The 23,838-nt window shown below is 48.3% G+C and overlaps 1 protein-coding gene across 1 annotated transcript in view; it reads left to right on the top strand.

The window, feature by feature from the left end:
* Positions 1–23,838, top strand: part of LOC146830199 (lymphocyte antigen 6E-like) — a 236,622-nt gene that overhangs the window by 174,550 nt on the left and 38,234 nt on the right. Inside the window, exon 3 of the mRNA XM_085604424.1 lies at positions 21,920–22,009. Within this exon, the coding sequence (XP_085460550.1) occupies positions 21,920–22,009 (90 nt within the window). The remainder of the gene's footprint in view (positions 1–21,919; positions 22,010–23,838) is intronic.

Genomic DNA, 23,838 nt, shown 5'->3' with positions numbered 1-23,838 from the left:
CCAGGGACCTCGTGGAAGGAGAAGGGCAAGGAGAAGAGGAGCCCGCAATTCAGTCCGCAGGAAAACAAGATCCTGATTACGGAGGTGATAGAACACCACCAACAACTGTTCATCACCTCCACTCGGTCATTGGCAACTAAAAATACAATATGGCAGTCCATCTAGGCCAAGGTGAATGCAGTCGAAGTGAAGAGGAGGGAAGTGGACAACTGCAAGTAGCGCTGGAATGATGTGAAGTGCAAAACCAAGCTGAAACTCGCTAACAACCGGAAAGCAGTAATGCAGACTGGAGGTGGGAGTCCAGCACCACAGCAGGAGCTGGATGAGATTGAGGAAATGGTGTCCACAGTCATCAGTGGGGAGACGGTGGCAAGAGTTGGGGGACCGGACACTGCTCAACATGTCCTGACCCAACAGCAACAGGGTGAGTAACGACCAGGGACTGGGGGGATGGGGGAGATGGGCACAATGGCCCACATGCACAATTAAGTATAGCACAGTGCACACCCACAATGACTCTGGATCACGTCCCTGATCTCCTAGGCATACTGCATCACACAGAGAAACAGCAAGTAGGCCCCCATCGACAATGTGCCCAGAGGGAGCCCTCCCCACACATCACCAATCTCACAACAAACCCATGCACATATGCTGAACCCAGCAAAGCTGCGGGTCCGTGAGCCACACTGACAATGCAACTGACACTGCATGACGATTAGCATGGCTGCAGTCCAATTATCATGACATGGTGTACGCCACGACACTGAGGTGGCTGAGTGTGGACCACATCCGTAAAGGAGCAGGTCACACTCTGACACATCCACATGCACAAACAACCCCTGACGTCAACAAGACATATGCGGACAAACCATGCCCAAGAGTCCTAACTCCCACCAAGAGCCCAATTTACCCAAGTCTACAAACATCTCAGCACTGTATGAGCACAGATGTGAAAGTCACACCGCCTGAAAGGGAGAAGGGGTAGCAAAATCAGAGCTGCAGGGGCGACTCTCCCACAATGCAGCACACACACATAAGAATCAGAGCACATCAACATTGACAACAATACGGTACAAACTGCAACACTTTCACAACAGAACAGAGGACACAACTGCTGCTGCTTGTGTGTAGAAATGGGCCAATCACATTTGGCATAGCAGGAAACTGTGAGATGATAATGTACAAGTACAACCTCACATCTGTAATGTTGTTGAAATGTCCACTGCCCGCATCATATAGGCATCTCCTCCCAAACAGTCACAATGTACATTGTCATGCTGTCTGTTTGTAAACTTGTCCAATGCGTGAACATACATAGAACACACTGTTAAACTGCATCTCCCGTTTACATTGCAGAGGGAAAATCAACACCTCCTGCACAGCAGACCGTACATCTCTTTACTGATGATGAAGAGGACCTCCACACCATCGACACCGATGCCCTCCAACAGCTCATGGACACCCTCAGCTACCCCACCCCTAGAAGCAGGGCAGCCCAGCTGCATCGAGGAGACCCCACACCCTGCAAAGACCACACAGCAGGAAGCACCCACCACCATGGCTGTCTCCCAACACATGGCATTCCAACGCCGTGTGTTAGAGGGCCAGAAGGGGATGGCTGATCGGGTGCAGGCGGGTTTTACATCATGGCAGCCAAACTAGATGCCATTCGTGGGTAATTAAGTCCCATCACGGACCACTTACAGTTCCTAACGGACACCCAGAGTCCGCTCTATGCTCTCCAACAAGCCATGGCTGACATCGCTGGTGTCATGACTCTGAGACAAGAGCAACTTTCTAGTCGGAGTGACTCCAGCGATGTCATCCGGGAGTTGGGACACATGCGGAGGATCATGGAGAACATGGAGCGGATGCAGACGGAATGAAAGGCTGCCGCGGCTGCACCCCAGCGAGATGTAGCTGGAATCTTCCATGCCCTGCAATGGCATTGCTGCCACAAGGCCTGGCACAGATGAATGCTACTGCTACTACTCTATCCACATTTCCACACCCTATTGTGTCAGTTCCTCACATTGCGGCAGACAATCCACCTACGGACCCTGATGTGTCACTGCCACACAGTGCGGCAGACATTCCACCTCCGGCCCCGGATGTGTCAGTGCCACACAGTGCTGCAGACAAAACACCACCTCCCACATGTGAGGCACATCACACATCAGAGGAGGATTATGTGGATGATTCTGCCTTTGTGGTAAGAAGGAAGCGGTAGCATTCATCTCCGCCAGTTTCAGCTTGGTTCTGCCCTCTGCATCATACCCTGGAACAACACCTTTCACTGTCCCCCGTAGCACTCGGCAACACTCACCTTGGCCATCGACATGGACTGCCATATTTGGTTTGGTTACCAATGACACAGCAATCAGACTACGAACTGAACTCTTTCTCTTACGATGAACTTGTCAATCCCTAAAGGACTCTGGCCAGCCCTCCACGGGGCAACAATGTAAAGTGGGGTTTGCATGGCCATGTACTGGTCCAGCTTCAACACTCCACCGAATGTGATTAAAACATTCTAATTCACACAGATGTTTTCACGTCTATAATCAAGCAAGTATGAAAGTATGGATGAATGTAGGGGCAGTGATTCCCAAAAAGGTACTCCTTGGGAACTGATATCAATGCGCATGTTTGACCGTAACCCAGATAGGTAGTGAGATGACTTGGAATGTGTGAACTAGCTGTGACCTCATTGCTCCTAAACAGCAATCTCACAATTTCCCAACATAGCCCCACGTCAATGTAGGAAATAGGGCTGTGTGTAAAAAAGTCTATGTCAAAGTTATGTGGATGCCACATCTCGGAGCAATGATTTGTTTTACTGTGCAGCGGTTGGACTCCTGGGGTGATCTTCTATGCGTAAGTGTGAAGGTGATTCCATGCAAGAGAACTGCGAGCAAGGACTTCTGTGTATGGGGTGTGTATACATTGGTCTTTGCTTAGCGCTGTGCGTAGTGTGGGAGTTGTCATCAGCTGCTATTGTATCTTTCAGGGATGTGCCGGGCGCATGCAAATTCAAGGTTGGAGGTGCAGATGTGCTACCGCCTTCTAGTTCAGACAAAGGAGCTGTCATCCCTAATGTCGTGTTTGTCATCTGATTGCATTATGAAATGTGATGTGGATTTGGGGGGGATGTCACTACTTTGCCTTCTGGCACATTTGAACCCTTACCAGCCATGTACGTGCCCTCAGGGTCAATTTTGCATGCTCTGATGTAGCAGTGGTGTTTTGCTGCAGTCTGACAGTGATGGGTACAGGTAGCTGTGAGGAGGCGCATGACTTCTCACTGTGCACCTATTAACTGACACTGTTCACTACTACTGATGGGTGACGTCTGTATACACATGTGATCTGTACATGGCACATATGTCCAGGGGACACCTTGGTGTGTTCCATGCAAGGTATTCCTGCTGGATTTTTGGCTAGTGTGCATCTCCCATGTTGCTGAAGTGTTCACTGGGCCCCCATCCTCCTTACATCAATGTTGCTCATGTTGTGGGACTTGAGTCACAGGGTGCATCTCTGCATCAGGGTGGTTCATATTTGAACCCAAATGACACCCGCAATTTCATATTGGACCCCAAATGACACTCGAAATTTCATATCTGACCCCAAATGACACACGCAATTTCATATTGGACCCCAAATGACACCCAAAATTTCATATCTGTCCCCAAATGACACCCGTAATTTCATATTTGACCCCAAATGACGCCCGAAATTTCATATCTGATCCCATATGACACCCGCAATTCATATTTGACCCCAAATGACACCCTCAATTTCATATTTGACTCCAAATGACACTCGAAATGACATATTTGACCCCAAATTTATTTATTTATTTATTTGCAAGTTTATACCGCGCTAGAATCGACTCCCTAAGGAGTATCTCCGCACCCTTTAGCATCATCAATATCAGGAACAGATATTAGCCGTGTACATTATAACATTAAGATAATATCTTAGTCTTGAAAGAGGAAGGTCTTTAAATGTTTCCTAAAAGGAAGATGTTCTCTGTGCAATCTAATAGCTGTGGGGAGGCTGTTCCAGAGCGTGGGACCTGCCACAGATAGAGCTCTAGACCCTTGTCTTGCTTTCCTAGCTCTGGGGACACATAGTAAAGCCCGCTCACCAGATCTAAGGGAGCGAATGGGGACATATGGAATGAACTTGTTGGCCAAGTAGGCCGGGCCTGTCCCCGTCAAGCATTTATGTATGATGCAACTTATTTTAAACTTCACCCTCTGTTTCACTGGTAACCAGTGAAGTTTGGTCAGCAAAGGTTTGGAGGGTGTTCGAGGGGGTGCGTTTAATACAAGGCGGGCAGCAGTGTTCTGAACCACCTGCAGTCTTGAGATAACTCCTTCGTTGGCAGATAGTAACAAACCGTTACAATAATCTAGTCTGCTCAACACTAAAGCTTGCACCAAGGTCTTTCGTGTGGCGTCTGGGAGTAAAGGAAACAAATGAGACCCTGTTGTCTTTTTTTTAACACCAATGACAGCCTTCATGTCATGTTTTGTACACATGTGATACGCTGATGAGTGGGATTACGTACTACATTTGACACCTTGAAATGGCATTTCGAATATGTGACACCCTAAACAGCCTCTCTGTACAGAGGTGACATACCCACCATCTAGTTGCGATTTGTGAGATTGTTAGCACTTACTGTTGCACTTACACTTGTCAGAGTGATGTGCTAATGCATAGAACTGGCATGCACATAGGGAATGTGTGTTGCAATGAATGTTTTGCACATGCTGTTCATGTGGTCATTTTGTACTGTTCTATGATTGCTAGGGACAGTCACAATGTGATGTGCTCATGCAAAGAAATTGTTAATGATTGTGTTCCTTCGGGCTATTCGTGCTGCAACTGCAGTGGGGTGTGGTCCACCCGCCTCATCTTCCTCATCATCGTCCAGTGCATCTGGCACTTGGATCCATGGGGCATTGGTGCGTACACATATGTTGTGCAATACACAACATGCTATGATCATCTTGCACAATATTTCTGGGCTGCACAGGAGTCTTCCACCTGTGATGTCCAGGCACCGGAAACGTGACTTTAACGCGCCAAATATGCACTCAACAATGCCCCCGATGCGTTTGTGGGCCACTTTGTACTGCCTCTGGGCCGGGGTGTTCGGGGCTCGGAGGGGTGTCATCACCCACGGGCAGAGTGCATATCCTTGATCACCTGTGATAGGCAAGTGAGAATAGTGCAAGTTTTGTGGTGTGTGATTTGTGTGACTTTGGGATTCATGTTTGCCATGTATTGCTTCTGGCAAATGTGCGGGATCAATGTGTATTACGTAGCCTCACAGCTGCTCCGCCCTCCCCCCAAGCCTATTTACTTGTGTGCACTGCGCGAATGCATCACTTGCCCTCCTACAGCACACCATTGTCATGCCTGTCTGCGGATGTCCGCAAGCCTGAAAACAACACTGTAATGTTGGCCGTTGAAGGTGGGTGGCCACGTGTGTGTAGGCCTATGGTAAGGATTGGGCAGACACAGATGTGGAGTTCAGGCCTGGCTGAACTTCCACTGCGATTGATGCTAGGCCTTTGGCTTATGCTGCAGCAATGAAGATACACACACAACAGTTGGCATGTATGAGCCAAGACCCTGAGAGGTCTTGGGCTCCTTTATTTATCCAGTTCGGGCGAGCCCGCCATCCGGGTGCATGCTACATTGCAACATTGTTGATTAAGGGCCAGAGACACAAGCCATAGTTACTTTTGTGGCCAGCCCAGAACCGAACCACGCCCAGAGCCCAGAACTGAACCACGCCCAGAGCCCAGAACTGAACCACACCCAGAGCCCGGGCCATTTCTTCACACTCCTCACATGCCTATGCGTGGGCCGCCGGCCCGTCGCTGGGATGTCGTGCGCTTCGGAGTACATCTCCAGACGTTCCACCCAGGATTTCCATGGGCCTGCCTGGGACGGGGGTGGCCCCGTGACTGTGAAGGGCTCCAGTGGCGTTACCGAGGACATGCTGTTAGCTGCTGGAGGTGGACTTGTGGGGTAGCCGCACGAGACGATGACTTGTGATGTACAGAGGTAGTGGCACCTGCAGCACTGCGTCCGGCATGGTCCTACTGCCATTTGGCGATGACTTGTGGTGCACTGAGGTAGGCTCACCTGAAGAGCTGAGCAGGAATGCAGCCTGCGATGATGCAGTAGGCCTGTGGGTACGGACTGGAATAGATTTGTCTGAGACCTACTGGACCACAGTGTAGGCTGGAGGGAGCAGTCAGCACACACAGCACTCCATGGTGCGGTGCCACAGGGTGCGCTGGGGGCCTGACGCGCGGAAGTCAGCGATCGTCTGAGGAGGCTGCCAAGCTCGCGGACCTTGGGCTTGAATGTTGCACCGGCACGTGGTGGGCCCTCTTGGAGACACGCCAGTGGCGGCAGGTGAGCAGTGAGGCCTGGGTGCGAAGGTGCGGCCAATCACCGCTGGGTGCCGGATGGGTCTGGGCAACAGCGGGCTGGGGTGCAGCAGGTGCACAGGATCACACAGGCATCACCGATCACGACTGCGGCCTCATGGCAGGGTGCCATCCTTGCAGACACGCCCCTGCAGGCAATGACGAGATGTGCGCCGGGTGGCTTGTGACGTAGCCACCTCGTCGCCAGTGTGAATTTGGCCGTTGAAGATGGTCGGCCACGTGTGTGTAGGCCTATGGTCAGGATATGGCGGACACAGAGACACACACAGTAGTTAGTTTGGTGGTGTTAGAAATGGGGGTCTCTGGTTGGCAATGGATGGCCACTGTCCAAGCAGGTACCCTTCTTTCTAAGTCAAGTGAAGGGCTGCACCCCTTTGACAACCCCTGCTCCACCCTGTGGTAACGTAGCATGAGCAGTTAGGCTAATCTCAGAGTCAGTGTGTTAAGCATCTAGGATCATACACAGTAATACAGTGAGGAACACTACAAAGGGACACAACACAGGTAGCTATCAAAAATAGTTATCTTTATATATAGGCTTATCACAAGACCAAATAACGAGGAAGCCACAATACTGTACAAAAATAATACTCTCTTGATGCTGTAAAAATAGTTCAAATGGGGAATGCAAAGTTCACTTCAGGGCAGTGGTCTCTGCGACCCTTTTACTCACTGTTCCTGGATGTTGGTGTCAATAATCCACAAAATGCCGCTACGGCGTGATAGCGATGTTTTTCCTCACGCTCTTGGTCGCGGCGGCTCGCAATTGGACCTTAGCGATGGTTTAGAGGCCCGCAAACGTGCGGGGCGATGATCAGGTCAGCGAGCACTCAGCGGCAGCAGCGCAATGGATTTTTGAGCGCTCTTCGGCTGCGGCGGCTCGCAAACGGGCGATAGCAATGATTTTAGAGGCCCGCAAACGTGAGGGGCGATGATTTGGTCAGCGGCAGCCATGCAATGGATTTCTTGCCGCTCCTCGGCTGTGGCGGTTCGCAAACAGGCGATAGCGATGATTTTGCGGCCCACAAATGTGTGGGCGATGATTTGGTCAGCGAGCCCTCAGCGGCACCCGTGCAACGGATTTCTTGACGCTCCTCGGCTGCGGCGGCTCGCTAACAGGCTTTAGCGACGAAATGAAGTCTACTGGGCCTGAGACTTCAGTCAGGAGGCTAGTTCTCTCTCTAGCCCTTGGGTGATTGCAGGTTCAAGATTAAAAAATTCTCTTACAGCTCCTTTTCCCTCTTCTTTCCAGTCCAGGGACAACTACTGCAGGCCAATCCAGGGAACAGCACACAGCACAAGGACAGACCTCTCCTGCAGTTTTCCTTCAGTTCCACGGACAGAGGTTGGCCTTGAGATCCAGGGGCAATACAAATTGTAGGGGTTTCAGCACAGATATTTATACCCCAAAAGTCGTTGTTCTCAGAAGCTACAAGTCACTGAACCCAGCCAGAACCAGTTCTGCCCAGCCCTGGAGCACTTTGTTTACCAGGCTGCATCCTTCCTTTCAGAAAGAGGGGGTCTGCCATCAGAGGCACAGTGGGAGGTGGAGCCAGCATTCACCTTGCCAGGCACAGCCCTATACAGGTCCAGGAGCAACCCCTCCCCATACTCCAATGCAGATCTCTCTATTCAACCCAGGTCTGACTCAGCCTGCCCTGTCTCTCCAAAACCAGACAGCCAATACACATAACAGCAGAGTACACTGGAAGGCGTAGGCAAGAAAATACCTACTTTCTAAAAGTGGTATTGTCAAAAACAGAATATAAAAATAAACTTCACTAAAAGGTGTATTTTGATATTCTGAGCTCAGGCATACTAAATTCGTTTTTCTACCATGTTCTATGGGTCAGTTAGGAATGTAATAGCCAAACCTCCCATTCTGGCCTATGGAGAACAGGTAGCCTTACAGTAGTGAAAAACGAAATTGGGTGTAATTCACTACCAGGAAATACTACACACATCAGAGCATGTCCTACCTTACACATACAATGCACCCTACCATAGGGGTGGCTTACATGATGACAAGGGAAGGTTCAGGGGCTGGGAAGTGGGTGCACTTCACAACCAAGATGGCAGTTCTAGACTGCACACAGACACCGCAGTGGCAGGTCTGAGACACACTTTACAAGCTGCTTCTGTGGGTGGCGCAAACCAGCGCTGCAGGCCCACCAGCAGCATTTGGTTTACCAGCCCTGGGCACACACAGGCCACATTACTAAGGACTAACAGGTAGACCAAATAAGCCAATCAGGGATACATCAATTCATATGTCATCTTTACACAGGGAGCATCCGTGCTGCGGCACTGAATGGCAGTGGCGCAGCGCCCAGAGCATCTATCACCAGAAAAAACAGAGGAGGCACAGCGAAAAAATGGAAGGGAGACTCACACCAATGGTGCCAGGTCTAACACGTGTCCCCCCCAGCTGAAATGTGGGGAGAACTACCCATCCCCTGGGAAGTTCTCATCACTAAGGCGGAAAAATCTGGACAGACCGTCAGCATTGGCGTGCTCTGTACCAGGGCGATGTTCCACCGTAAAGTCCGTCCCCTGTAGGGAAATGGACCACCTCAACAACTTGGGATTCTCACCCCTCATTTGCATCAACCATCTGAGGGGCCTGTGGTCTGTCTGAACCCGGAAGTGAGTCCCAAACAGGTATGGTCTCAGCTTCTTCAGCGCCCAGATCACAGCAAATGCTTCCCGCTCAATTGCACTCCACCTCTGTTCCCGTGGCAGTAACCTCCTACTGATGAAGGCTACAGGTTTGTCTAGTCCCTCCTCATTGATCTGTGACAGAACAGCCCCCACCCCATGCTCTGAAGCGTCTGTCTGGACAATAAATTCTTTAGCAAAGTTGGGTGCCTGGAGTACGGGCGCTGTACACATGGCAGTCTTGAGGGCATCAAAAGCTTTCTGACCAGTGTCAGTCCAGTTCACAATCTTTGGCCGCTTCTTGGAAGTCCGCTCAGTCAAGGGTGCAACAATATTGCCATACCCCTTGACAAACCTCCTGTAGTACCCCGTGAGTCCTAAGAATTCCCTCACCTGCGTCTGGGTCCTTGGGGGCTCCCAAGCCAGGATGGTCTCAATCTTGGGCTGTAGGGGTGCCACCTGGCCACTCCCCACTTGGTGTTCTAGGTACACCACAGAACCCTCTTACTGGCCTTGATTGTGAGGCCTGCTCTGCGCAGCGCCATCAACACTTGTTAGAGGTGGCGCAAGTGATCCTCCCAGGAAAAACTGAACACTGCAATGTCGTCCAGGTAGGCGGCACTGAAATCCTCCAGCCCAGCAAACACCTGGTTGACCAACCTCTGAAAGGTGGCAGGGGCATTCTTCATCCCAAAGGGCATCACACGGAACTGGTACTGCCCATCTGGTGTGGAGAATGCTGACCTCTCCTTTGCCCCATCAGTCAAGGCGATCTGCCAGTACCCAGACGTCAGATCAAACGTGCTGAGGTACCGGGCAGCACCTAGCCGATTAATGAGCTCATCTGCTCTGGGGATGGGGTGTGTGTTGGTCCTTGTGACCGAATTGAGACCTCGGTAGTCCACACAGAACCTTAGTTCAGGGGCCTCACCAGGCGCGGCAGCTTTTGGTACCAAGACCACTGGGCTGGACCAAGGGCTGCTAGAGGACTCAATCACCCCTAAGGCCAACATTTTGGAGACTTCCTCCTTAATGTAGGCCCTGACCCTGTCAGACACTCGGTAAGCCTTATGATTGACAGGGGGGCTGTCCCCGGTGTCTACCTCATGGACGCACCAGTCAGTGACACCAGGCACTAGCGAAAACAAATCTGAGAATTGTCCCAACAGCTGGTGACAATCTCTATGCTGCTCAGGGGTCAGTGTGGTGGAGAGGACCACACCCTCAACTGACCCATCCTTCTCTTCTGCGCACAGGAGGTCAGGAAGAGGCTAACTCTCCTCCTCCATTCCAGCATCTGTGGCAAGCAACATGCCCACTTCAGACCTCGCAAAGTGGGGCTTCAGGCGGTTCACATGCAGGACCCGCAGGGGGTTCCTGGGCGACTGAAAATCCACCAAGTAATTACCTTGACTTTTGCGCTCCACCACCTCAAATGGACCGGTCCACTTATCTTGGAGCGCACAGGGCTCCACTGGGGCCAGTACCCAAACATGCTGACCAGGTTGAAACTCGACCAGAGTGGCATTCTGGTCATGCCAACGTTTCATCTCCTCCTGGCTGGCTTCCAGATTTGCCTCAGCAATCTTTCTGAAACGTGGAGTCTGGTTCTTGAAGGCTAAGATGTAGCTAAATACGTCTTGGGGAGGTTTCCTGGGAGATTGCTCCCAGCCTTCCCTGACCAGACTCAGAGGCCCTCTGACCGGGTGACCATAGAGTAGTTCAAAGGGGCTGAAACCTAAGGACTTCTGAGGCACCTCACGGTAGGCGAACAACAGGCATGGCAAGAGGACATCCCACTTACGCCTCAGGGGCTCCTCTAGGCCCATAATCATACCTTTCAAGGTCCGGTTGAACCTTTCAACCAGGCCATTTCCTTGGGGGTGGTAAGGAGTAGTGAACTTATAAGTTACCCCACGCTCCTCCCACAGAGACTTCATGTACTGGGAGATGAAGTTGGTCCCCCTGTCAGACACCACCTCTCTGGGGAACCCCACATGGGTGAAGATCCCCATCAGTGCACGTCCCACCACAGGGGCCATCACTGTCCTGAGCGTGATGGCTTCAGGGTACCGGGTGGCATGGTCCACCAAGACCAGGATGTACCTGTTGCCCATGGCTGTCTTGGGGTCCAGAGGCCCCACAATGTCAATTCCCACTCGCTCAAATGGGTTACTCACAACTGGAAAGGGCTGGAGTGGGGCCTTGATCTTCCCCCCACTCTTCCCACTTGCCTGGCAAGTCTCACAGGTCCTGCGATAAGTATCTGTACGTTTGCGCATCTGGGGCCAATAGAAGTGGGTGACCAGCCTCTCAAAGGTCTTTGTCTGCCCCAGATGTCCTGCCAACGGAATGTCATGAGCCAACCCCAGTAGGAAGGCTCTGAAGCACTCGGGTACCACCAGCACATGGGCCGACCCCGGCTCAGCAGCCTTAGGTTCACTGTACAGGAGACTTTTCTCCCAATAGATCAGATGCGAACCAGACATATCACCTGCTGCCTGGGCTGCAGCCTGACGCCGCATACCCTCAAGAGAAGGGCAGATTTTCTGCTGCTCACAAAAGTCCTCCCTGGTGGGCCCCCCCTCCTGCTGCCAATGGGTCAGCTCAGGCAGGCCCCCCAGGTCGGTGCTTGGCTCCCCGATAGGCTCCAGGGCATCCCGCTCACTGTCTGCTCCTTCCTGGGCCGTGGGAACTAAGGGGGCTGGTTTCCCGCGGCCCGCTCCTTCTCTCTAAGGCAGGGATTTGGGCCATACTTTCAGGCTCCAGACTTTTCTCAACACCCTTTTTGGCTGCCATGGAACGAGTGGTGGCACACGCCCATTCAGGCAGACCCAGCATTTCCAAGTGAGAACTCCTCTCCACCGTAGCCCATGGGAACTTCTCCAAATCGTTGCCCATCTGACAGTCTACAGGCATGGCGGGCCTCACAGCTACCTGAAGAGTTCCTGAGACCCCCCCCCCCCACTCGGAGGGAACCTGAGTCACCTCACATTGGCTCTCTGAGTTGTCGGCTGACACTACTGGGCCGAATGCATGGGGAATAATCTGCTCTTGGGACACCAACCGGGAGCTGACAGCAGTTATACTGGCTCCTGTGTCCCTGAGAGCTTCCACTTTATGGCCATTGATGGTCACCCACTGCCTGTATTTCTTAGTGTTGTCAGGCAGTGCAGTTTTAGGTACCATCTCGCAGTCTCCTAGGGAGACAAGGGTTAACTGTACAGGGTCCCACCCCTCTTGGGCATCCATCTCTTCTCCTTCCAAGGCTACACTAGGCATCTGGTGGGGTGGCGCACGGGGGCGGTGCAGCAGTAGCCCTCTGAGGACACTGGGCATCAAAGGACGGGTGGCCCACTTGGCCACAATGATAACAACAAGGGGGCCCCCTGTGAACAGGCCTACCTGTCGGGGGCATTGGCTTCCTTTCTTGGGGAGGCTGGGACACCACTGCTTGGTTCCCTTGGGCATTACTTTGGGGCCCTCGGTGGAACTCCCTTGGTTGACCCCTGTTCCCCCACTTCTCTGCCTACCTCTGGCGAAGTCTCCCATTGGACCCTGGTGAACCCTGGTGCTGACCCAGCGGTCCGCCTCCTCAGCAAGCTTCCTAGGGTTAGTCAGCCTGCAATCAATGAGGTGCTGGCGTAGCTCAGGAAAACAGTTATCAGATAGATGCTCCCATGCAATCAAATCATACAGTTGCTCAAAAGTTTCTAATTTGCTACCCTTTACCCAGCATTCCATTGCTCTGAAAAAAAGGACACATAGTCCACCCATGTGGTACCTTCCAACTTCTTACAGGACCTAAACCTTTGTCTGTACATCTCAGGGATCAACCCATAGCAGGTCATCAGCGCTTCTTTCATGTGTTCATAAACCATTCCCCTTTCTGGGGGCAGATCTAACAAGGTGTCACTCCCCTCACTCACAAACCGTCCCCACAACCCCACTCCCCAATCCTTCTCAGGGACCCGGTGGGACACCATGGCTATTTCATAAGCGGCAAACCATTGCCCAATATCCTCACTCTTGTGGAAATCTTTAATAACTTCTTTAGGAATGTATACTCTGCTCTCTGTCTGTACTACTGGTATGCTGCCACCAGAGAGACTGGAGGTCTCTCCACTCTTTGCCTTAATCTCCAGCTCCCTCAATGCTCTCTCATGCTCAAGCTTAATTTTCATAATTTCAAACTCTAGCTTCTTGTTCTCAAGGTCTCTCTCCCTCTGATCTTCTAGTTTCATCGTATCCATCTCCATATTATGGTGTCTCTCTCATTCCCTGTCCTCCAACTCCTCTGGGGACAGACCCCTCGCCGACACACTCGTGCCCGGGCTGGAAATCACTTTATCACCTACTACATCAATCACTTCATCCACATTTTCTTCCTCCACCACAGGCTCTCCCATATTCCTAGGGGCATCCCAGGCTGCTAGCCAGGCCTTCAGTGCCTTGCAAAACTTTTCTTTCCTGTAAATTTCTCACAAAAAAGTTTGAGCTCCTTGGAAGTGTAGGTATCTATCTTCTCCTCTTCCCAGGAGAACTCTTCTGGGTCAACGACTCTGGGCTTGGCCATTGTATCAATAACTGGCACTCCTAATCAAAAATAGACTCCCAAAAAATAATCCTCAAATATGTATGTGGTACGTTATGGTCTGCACTCACTAGTAGTATACACTATAATTACTGTATGCGGTCATAAACGCAAGTCCAGATCCCCACCGCTGACCACCAATGTTAGAAATGGGGGCCTCTGGTTGGCAGTGGATGGCCACTGTCCAAGCAGGGACCCTTCTAAGTCAGAGTGAAGGGTTGCACCCCTTTGAGAACCCCTGCTCCACCCTGTGGTAACGTAGCATGAGCAGTTAGGCTAATCTCAGAGTCAGTGTGTTAAGCATCTAGGACCATGCACAGTAATACAGTGAGGAACACTACAAAGGGACACAACACAGGTAGTTATCAAAAATAGTTATCTTCATATATAGGCAAATCACAAGACCAAATAACGAGGAAGCCACAATACTGTACAAAAATAATACTCTCTTGATGCTGTAAAAATAGTTCAAATGGGGAATGCAAAGTTCAATTCAGGGCAGTGGTCTCTGCGACCCTTTTACTCACAGTTCCTAGATGTTGGTGTCAATAATCCACTAAATGCCGTTACGGCGTGATAGCAATGTTTTTCCTCACGCTCTTGGTCGCGGCGGCTCGCAAACGGACCTTAGCGATGGTTTCGAGGCCCGCGAACGTGCGGGGCGATGATCAGGTCAGCGAGCACTCAGCGGCAGCATCGCAATGGATTTTTGAGCGCTCTTCGGCTGCAGCGGCTCGCAAATGGGCGATAGCAATGATTTCGAGGCTTGCAAACGTGAGGGGCGAGGATTTGGTCAGCGGCAGCCGTGCAACGGATTTCTTGACGCTGCTCGGCTGTGGCGGTTCGCAAACAGGCGATAGCGATGATTTCGAGGCCCGCAAACGTGCGGGCGATGATTTGGTCAGCGAGCCCTCAGCGGCACTCGTGCAACGGATTTCTTGACGTTCCTCGTGCCAGGCACAGCCCTATTCAGGTCCAGGAGCTACTCCTCCCCATACTCCAATGCAGATCTCTCTATTCAACCCAGGTCTGACTCAGCCTGCCCTGTCCCCCCAAAACCAGACAGCCAATACACATAACAGCAGAGTACACTGGAAGACTTAGGCAAGAAAATACCTACTTTCTAAAAGTGGTATTTTCAAACACAGAATATGAAAATAAACTTCACTAAAAGATGTATTTTGATATTCTGAGCTCAGGCATACTAAATTCGTTTTTCTACCATGTTCTATGGGTCAGTTAGGACTATAGAATGTAATAGCCAAACCTCCCATTCTGGCCTATGGAGAACAGGTAGCCTTACAGTAGTGAAAAACGAAATTGGGTGTAATTCACTACCAGGACATGCTACATACATCAGAGCATGTCCTACCTTACACATACAATGCACCCTACCATAGGGGTGGCTTACATGATGACAAGGGAATGTTCAGGGGCTGGGAAGTGGGTGCACTTCACAGCCAAGATGGCAGTTCTAGACTGCACACAGACACTGCAGTGGCTGGTCTGAGACACACTTTACAAGCTGCTTCTGTGGGTGGCGCAAACCAGCGCTGCAGGCCCACCAGCAGCATTTGGTTTACCAGCCCTGGGCACACAAAGGCCACATTACTAGGGACTAACAGGTAGACCAAATAAGCCAATCAGGGATACATCAATTCATATGTCATCTTTACACAGGGAGCATCCGCGCTGCGGCACTGAATGGCAGTGGCGCAGCGCCCAGAGCATCTATCACCAGAAAAAACAGAGGAGGCACAGCGAAAAAATGGAAGGGAGACTCAAGCCAATGGTGTCAGGTCTAACAGGTGGCCATCCAGGAAGTGAACCATGCCCAGAGGCCCGGGCTATTTATTCACAGTCCTACGCTGGACTGGCGTATGCCGGCCCAGCCTACTACGCTTACGCTTACAGGGGGGGGGTGGCATAACTGCATATCCAAGGTCTTCCCCACTGCCTGAGGTAACATGGTTACGTCCACTGTCCACAGCACTACAAACACCAGCACTATATGTCCACATGGACATGTCTGTGCTCTTCATACTCAAGACTATCCAGCACACACTTGGCATTGTGTACATTCTTATTCATGGGTCCATTGCCTCCTTCGCACATTCTTGGTTCTCACCTCTCCCCACATTCTGCAATTGTGTGGCTGAGGGGCTATGCTTTTGGGGATGGTTTGTCTACATGTTTGCCCCTATTACCACAGTTACTTGTGTTGTCGTGTCTGGTAGGTGGACATGTTGGTTGGCATGTTGTATGTGATTTTGTTACGTGTGCATTCCCACAGTTGTGAGTTGTATTGTCGTGGAGTTGAGGTGTGTGTTGTGGTGTGTTCTGTTGGTACTTACCAATGAGCAGTTTATTTCCATAGGTGCCATCCTGAAAGCGCTGGTTGATGATGGACTGTCCGAAGATGTAGGAATCATGCACACTGCTGGGAAGTTGGTGACGACATTGGTGAACAGTCCCCGGTGGTCCACTATTGCCTGCCCATTTATGGAATGCGTATGCTTTCTGTTGCAGTAATTGTGTGCAGTGTCAGCAGGGGCACAAGTAGGACATGTGAGCAGTCAATTGCCCCCAACACGTGCAGGAAGCCAGCTATGGCGTGGAAGCCTTGCTTGGTTTCCAGCTGTTCCTGTGCAGTGTGGGGGAAGTGAAGATGCTGTGGTATCAAGCTGATGATGGCATCTAAGACAGGTGTGAGGAACTTTGATAGGGCTGGCTGTGAGACTCCTCTGACTCTGGCAGTTGTTGGTTGGAAGGTACCACAGGCCAACAAGTGCAGCACAGCCAGAATCCACTTAGCCAATTCCCGGTGGAGCTGCGCCGACAGCTATAGGGGAGATTGGCACTGGCACACCGCTGTGGCCGTCACCTACCCTGCCGGACTTCGGGCATTTGTCTCATCGTTTTCTCCGCTCCTGTCTCCTTCATGTGGACTCCCAGATCTTCTTGGTGTTTTTGGGTCCTGATTTTCGTGTCCAGAATCTAATTGTAAATTTGTAACCACTGTTTTAATGTTTTAACTTCCTTATGTAAAGCGCTTTTTACCCCCGGGTCTAGCCAGCGCTAACGATTTGCGGAGCCGGAGAATCATTGGCCGTTGCCCAGTGGAGCTGACTTTTGCAGCTATAGAGGAGTCTGGCTTTGGTTCACCCCTCAGCTGTCACCTACCCAGCCGGACATCGGACATTGTTTTTAACGGTTCTTCACAGACTTGTCTGTCTGTTTCTGTTTTTACTCTGACTGCTTTGTCTCCCCTGAAATACTTTACCCCTTCTGGTCTACCTGACTCTATCAGCATTCCTTCCCCTGTTTACCTTTCCCCCTTTTCCTTCCATTCCTCATAAAATGTGTTGTCTTGGATATACTACGCGCTAATAACCTTTTCTTATTGTGCATCTCATGTTCTTCTCCTATGCCTATACTTGTAACTGTAACTGATGTAATTTCTTATAATTGCAACTGAGATACAGTCATAAGAATTTTTTGTAACTGTAACTGATGTTATTTTTGTAACCTGTAACTCACTGATCCTCATGTACAGCGCTCTGATACCTCCGGGTCTAGCCAGCGCTATATAAAACTTTTTTCAAATCAAATCAAATCAAGCTTTGTCTACGGAGGGGTGTTGGTTGTCCGCTGTGTTGGTACCATCAGCCTGTGGGCAATGCTGGTCAAGATGCAGAGGATGGTTGTCCTTTTGAGCCTGTAGTGGGCAATTACATCCTCTGGCGTTAAATCTCTGAGGCTGGTGCGTTTTCGGAAGGTCTGCTGTCTTGTTCTGCGCTGCCTTGGTGGTAGTCAGGGGGGAGTGGTCCTGGGGGTGGGGGTGGTGGGTGTTGTGGCCCTCTTGGATTTCCAACCTGCATGATTAGTAGCTCCATGGCATCTGTTGGTCTTCAGATGTGGCTCTGGGCTGGGCTCCCTTTCTACTGCAGGTTTTCGCCCTACTTAAGACCAGAAAAAAGCAAGTCTTAAGTCCCTGCTGCTAACGTGCCTTATTGCCTGTTTTTGGACCACATCGCCGATCTGTCTGGTCGTTGAGAATCTCGCGAAGTGGTGTTATGGTGAGTTTTTGCACGGGAATGCCTACTCTGCATATGATTAGCGTTAGTTGTCACTGTCAGCCTTGGCGATGTTTTTAGCGGCAAGTAAACTGACAATGTCGGTTGTTAGCGCAGGCTTGTGAATAGGGTGATAAATCTATCTCCACATTCGTGTCGGAAAAGTGCAGCTAAATGGGCGATGAGTCCTTGAGAATATGCCCCTTGGTCTTTTACGAAGACAACCGAATGCCACTATGTTTATTACAGGGCTTAACCTCTTCAATGCCCATGACGAGCTGGTCTCGTCATGGGCCGCGGTTGCGCTGTGCCCATGACGAGACCAGCTCGTCATAAACCCCGCCCGCTAATGAAATGGCTGGCACAGGGCGGGGAAAGGGGCGGGCACTGAAGGGGTTAAAAAACCTAGTAAACCACTGTTTTTCTAATAAAAATATCTCAGTACGGGTACTAGCGGGTAGAGTGACAGGTTTGATCAGTTCAGTGAATGAGCTGTTCTAATCATGCAACCCTAGGTTGGGGAGATGATTTGAGATGGAAGGGAGAAGTTAGTGTTTTACCGACCGTAAGTATCTGAGTCCATTGGAAGTATATGAATGTTTCTGGGCATAGTGACTAGCCCCTGCTGGCTGCAGATGTACTTATGTTCTGGAGTGCTCCTTCTTTGTTTCATAGTTTCCCAGAAAATAGCTGAGCTAGATTTTATCATCATTCCCAAAGCAATGTGGTGGGTGCAGTGGATTATAATTGTTCCTGCACTTCCTATGATGTTTGATTCCTATGGCTGCTTCACCATCTAGGATGGCTCGGATACTTCCTCTAATGTCACTTCACATTTGTTATGGTATGCCACAATGCAGAAATCTTTTTTTTTTCACTCCATTCCTTCCCTCATGATTTAGAACTTTGTCTCATAGCTGTTTTAATCAGGGCTTTCCTGAGACTCAAGAAACATTTGCAAGTCTCTCCAGCATTTTTTCTGATTCAGGATTCTTCTGTACTCTATTTTAGTTTTAGCATCTCATCTTTCTATCAACTCCTGATCTGTTCTCCAAAACCTCTTCTTCCATCTACATGTGTAAGTTTGTTTCACTTCTTTGTTTTTTTCCTCCCTTCCAGGCTTTCTTGAGGGCATCTGTTCACTGGGCATTATTGCACTGCAAGTTGGACTTGTTGTAGCAGGACTTGTGCTAGCTTCAGGCAGTTCCAAAGTCAACACAGCCTCAGTCAAATCCAGAAACTGGAAAAATGACTCCCCCACCTAATGGATGTTCAAAATGTGCCATGCCAAACCCAAATGGATAATTTTATTGGGGAACATTTCATGCAGATTCATTGAACTGTGCCAAAGGTATTAAGACAACCAAAACTGTTTTTAGCTGGTAGTAAGTTCAGGAAAAATGTTGAGGCTGCAATTACGAGGTCTGTGGGATCTTGGTCCTGACATTGTGAAAAAAAAAACTAGGAGGGCACTTATGAGGTGAATACGCCAAGAGCGACAAGGACATGATGGTGGTTCTGAAGTATAAATAATGAATAGAAATAGAAATAATGATTTTGCTCTGCTTTTTTGGGGCCTGAGTCTGCATTTGCGGCTCTCAGTGCAGCCCCTGAGATCTATGTAGTCTGGCTAGGGGGTCACAAACCAAGAACGAACTTCATGGGCCAGGGCCGCAAACCCTCAGCAAGCATCCTGGGCCTATGCTGATGTTCCATCTGCTTCTGTCAATCTGAAACCAGTTCAAAGGCCCTCAAAAGATGCAAGGGATGAACGCACCCATGACAAGTGCCATAGGCTGGTATCCATGGCTGCAAACATCTAGAGCAAGAGGCAAAACTTGCACAAAGTTAACAAACACTAATGGGGTCAGCAAACCTTAACATGTTCAGAGAAATAAATAAAAATATGGCTTTGCCAGTCCTCGAAGTGGTGTTGTCCTAACCTAGCATGTTAGGAGCAGGGTCTGGCCTCAGACCAAGCCCTGCTGGGCATCACTGGTTATGCCTTCAAATGTGCATGGGCGGTTTGGCTCCCAGTGCTCCCAGTCCAGTTTATGCAACAATAGGGAAAGTGTAATACTTAAGAGTGGTTACATTTATTATTCCCACCCCAAACAGTGCAACAGTAGGGGAAGTGTTGGACTTCAGAGGGGTAAGATTCACTATTTCACCTCGAGCCTGTGCAACAGTAGGGAAAGCGTTGGACTTCAGAGAGGTAAGATTACTATTCCCACTCCAGTCTGTACAACAGTAGGGAAAGCGTTGGACTTCAGAGAGGTAAGATTACTATTCCCACTCCAGTCTGTGCAACAGTAGAGAAATAGTGGGACTTGAGAAGGATAAAATGTACGATTCCCACTCCAGTCTGTACAACAGTAGGGCAAGTGTTAAACATTAAGAAAGTACTCAATTCAAAAACATTCCATATTTGAACAACCCTATTCATTTAGAAATAAATCTTATTCGTTAACATACAAAATATATATATTAATTAAAAAAATAATTAATCAATTCACATGATTAATGAAAAATTTAATAATTAATTATCAATTAAAAATGTTATTTAATTACTGCTTAAATACGTCCCCACCTTATACCCCTATATACCTAGGAGCCCACACCTTAAATATAAGTAAAAGAAATAAGTATAACACAATATACATAATTGATAATCAAGGATATCATTAATAATGCCACTAATAATTCTTAATTTACATAATTAATAATACACTGAGTGTAATATATTGATAATTAATAGTTGTTTATTTATTACTCAATATACTTCAAAACATATGCCCCTACAAAAGTAGCAACCCGCAATTAAAATATAACTAATATAAATCAGTATTAGATAATGAACATAATAAATTATCAACTTAATAATTACTAATACATTTATCATGAATAGTTAATACAGTATTTGTTAATTAACTTTCCACTGTATACCCCTTTAAAATCAGCAGCCCACACTTAAAAGTATAACTGAAATATATAATGATTACACATTTTGCATAATCAATATTCAATTAAATAATGAATAAGTAATCAATGTTTGAATATTATTTGCTTATTACTTAATTAACTTCCCATACTATACCCAAACAAACCTAGCAACCCGCACTTAAAATAAATCAGTATTTCATAAAGAACTTAGTTAATATAAATCACATACTTACTTAAAAATAATTATTACTAAATTAACTTCTCACAATATCACCCTGCAAACCCAACAACCCACTGTGACATTAGAAATTGCTATTAGCAATTACATAAAAAACATTCTAAATCACTTAATATTACAAACAATATTTAAAAAAAGTAAGAACAATTATACAAAAAATAGTAACACATAAAAATATATGAACTAAATCACATTAGCATAATTTTAAAATGATACCTTTTGCCAATATATCGTTGAAAACAAAATTAAAAACATTACTTAAAAAAACTGTTTCCCTGATTTACAACTGGAAACTTACTCTTTTGTGTAAGTTTACTATTGTTTGCTATTCACAATGAGAAGGTATGAATAGTGTTAGAGATTCGGTTTCTGGTTAGCAGAGGTACGTTTACCATTGTGAATCAGGCCCAACGTTCTTGACAATAATATTTCTGCATCACAATATTTTTGTATCACAATGTTTTGTCTGCCGATATAGCTGCTCAGGAAGAGCTTTCCAAGCAGCCCAAGGCTATTTTGTTTCTAAGGATCAATGGGAATGTTATTACATGAAGATGTTATTGAGTATGGTTACCGATACTATCTATGATTTCACATGAATATCCTATAAATGTGGAGGCATGGTCTGCTCTTAGATGGAATTCACATGCTTTGAAATTATTATCACGTAATTTCGGCTCAATGTCCCGCTCTGGCATGGATGGCTCTTGAACCACATAAAAGTTATGATGTCACATAAATGCCCCGTGACATAAATTGTCATGTGAATGTTCTATGGATTCAGAATACAAGATGTGTTGTCAGATGAATGTCCCATTAATTGCAAATATTTGATACACTGTCACATGAATGTCACATGCATTCACCTACGGGAAATGTTGCCACATGTATGTCTAACTTTTACTGACTGATATCTTTGCCCCAGCAGTTGATACCAGCACCTACTACTACGGGGTACGTTCAGCGTCACCGACGCCTGAATCATCTATTGAAAATGAACCTGCTGGCAAAGCTTATGGTAAGTTTTTGTCATCACTCAAGTTGTTGCAGATATTAATTTAGACATTGTTCAAAGTTAATGCCATGGCTCTTTCAACCTCACAGCCTATCCTTGCAGACCCTTCTAGCAGTGCTGCATGGTTCATGGCCTCTGTCCACCCAGACTGGTTCCATATTTAAATGTTTAAGTCACCATTAGGACATTAACTGCTAATTAACCTTTCCAAAGCTTCACATTCACCTCCTCCTAGTGCTGGTCTGATTATATTTCTGTTGGAGTTAAATTGTTTACTCTTTCAGGTGGTAAGGCAGTGCATAATTCGAGCAGGTGTTTTCCGGTGTTCAGCACCCACACTTAATCATAAACAACGGTACTTGAGCATCAGTTAACACCACATTCATCATTGGTGGGCACAGGGAGATTAAATGATGCACCCAGAATCTGAGGACATTGAGCTGACACCGAGACTCGAACCTGGCTCCCCGGCTCCGAGGTCAGCAGCTATGGCTAATATGTCACATACCCTCCCATCTTGCAGGGTTTGTTGGTTCTGTTTTAGGCAAAAATTGCAGGAGAAATGGGCTGGTTAATAAGTATCCTTCTGCCTCCTGACGAGAGCCCCCACACTTCTTTTTTTACAAATAAACCACTGTGTTAAGGGGTACAAAAGTAATGCTACACTCTTGGAAGGGATTTTTTAACCAGCTTATTCTGAAGAAGGATACTTATTAGATTAGTATTTCAACCTATTTTTTTGTCTTTTCAAAAAATGCAAAAAGTACAGAAGACATAGCGACAAAAACGTTCACCCATCATGGGTAGATCAAACACGGCATGGGCAGTAACATTTTTCATTAGAAGCTCATAGTGCAAAATAACCTGAACAGTAGCATCTTGCAGTGGCTCGCTAATCCCTCAACCTGCCAATTCTGCTCTCCTATGGACTCCCCTGAGATGTGAGGAGGTATGTCCCAAATGGGGCGCAGATGTCCATTGCTTGCAAAGGCCAAGGCAGCTCCTCAACATATAACTCCAGCTGGTCCTTGCAGTATGCCAGGTCATGTAACCGTTGATTGTTCGTGGGTACAATGTGAGTTCCCCAGTGGATTACCACCAACAGACAAGCTACTGCTACACACATCTGTTAGTTGGCTGTCAGCTCTTGACTAGACCCAGCAAGCACATGTCAGGGCTCCCTGTCCACTGATTCAAGTATCATGTGTGATGGAGCTGCACCCAGAAAGCTCTAACCTTAGGGCAGAGTCAGGTCAGATGTAGGGAGTCCACTTCTAGCCATATACATTTTGCATGGGGCTTCAACCCACATTTGAACATTTTCAGTGGTGTGTGGCACATTTTGATGCAGATTACAATTGCATGCAAGCATGTTTAATTGAGCGCAGCAGAAGGAGCAGTCTTCCTTCTCCATAGGGGTAGTGAGAGTCATGTTCCATAACTCCAGTGTTCTATCTGGTGCTAGCAGCCTGTCCACCTGCGCTGCATGATACAATTTTGTAATCAAATGCCTAAGTGTGTCACTGGTCAAGGGAGTCTACAGTGCTAAGTGCAAGGGAAGTGTGGCTAGGAACTAGGGGGAGTATTCTTGCACAGCAGCCCAGATGAGGTAATTTGTGAAGGACATCAGTGGAGTGTGTTGATCAGGTGCCTAATGTCAGCTAAGGTCACTTATGCACCATTTAAGTAGGCATCGTACAGCGTACGCAGCCAGCCCAAGCCAGAAGGGCCAGAGTTTTGTCTTCATTTTTAACGGAGAAGGTGGGGTGGTAATTTAAGCAGCAATTCTGGGGCACACAAACTACTCTTACCCGCTCTCATCCCTTGGGCAC

This window comes from Triturus cristatus, chromosome 5_1 (assembly GCF_964204655.1).
Source record: "Triturus cristatus chromosome 5_1, aTriCri1.1, whole genome shotgun sequence".
NCBI lineage: Eukaryota > Metazoa > Chordata > Amphibia > Caudata > Salamandridae > Triturus > Triturus cristatus.
Note: the sequence above shows the minus strand (reverse complement) of the source record. Positions and strands in the feature narration are given on the sequence as shown.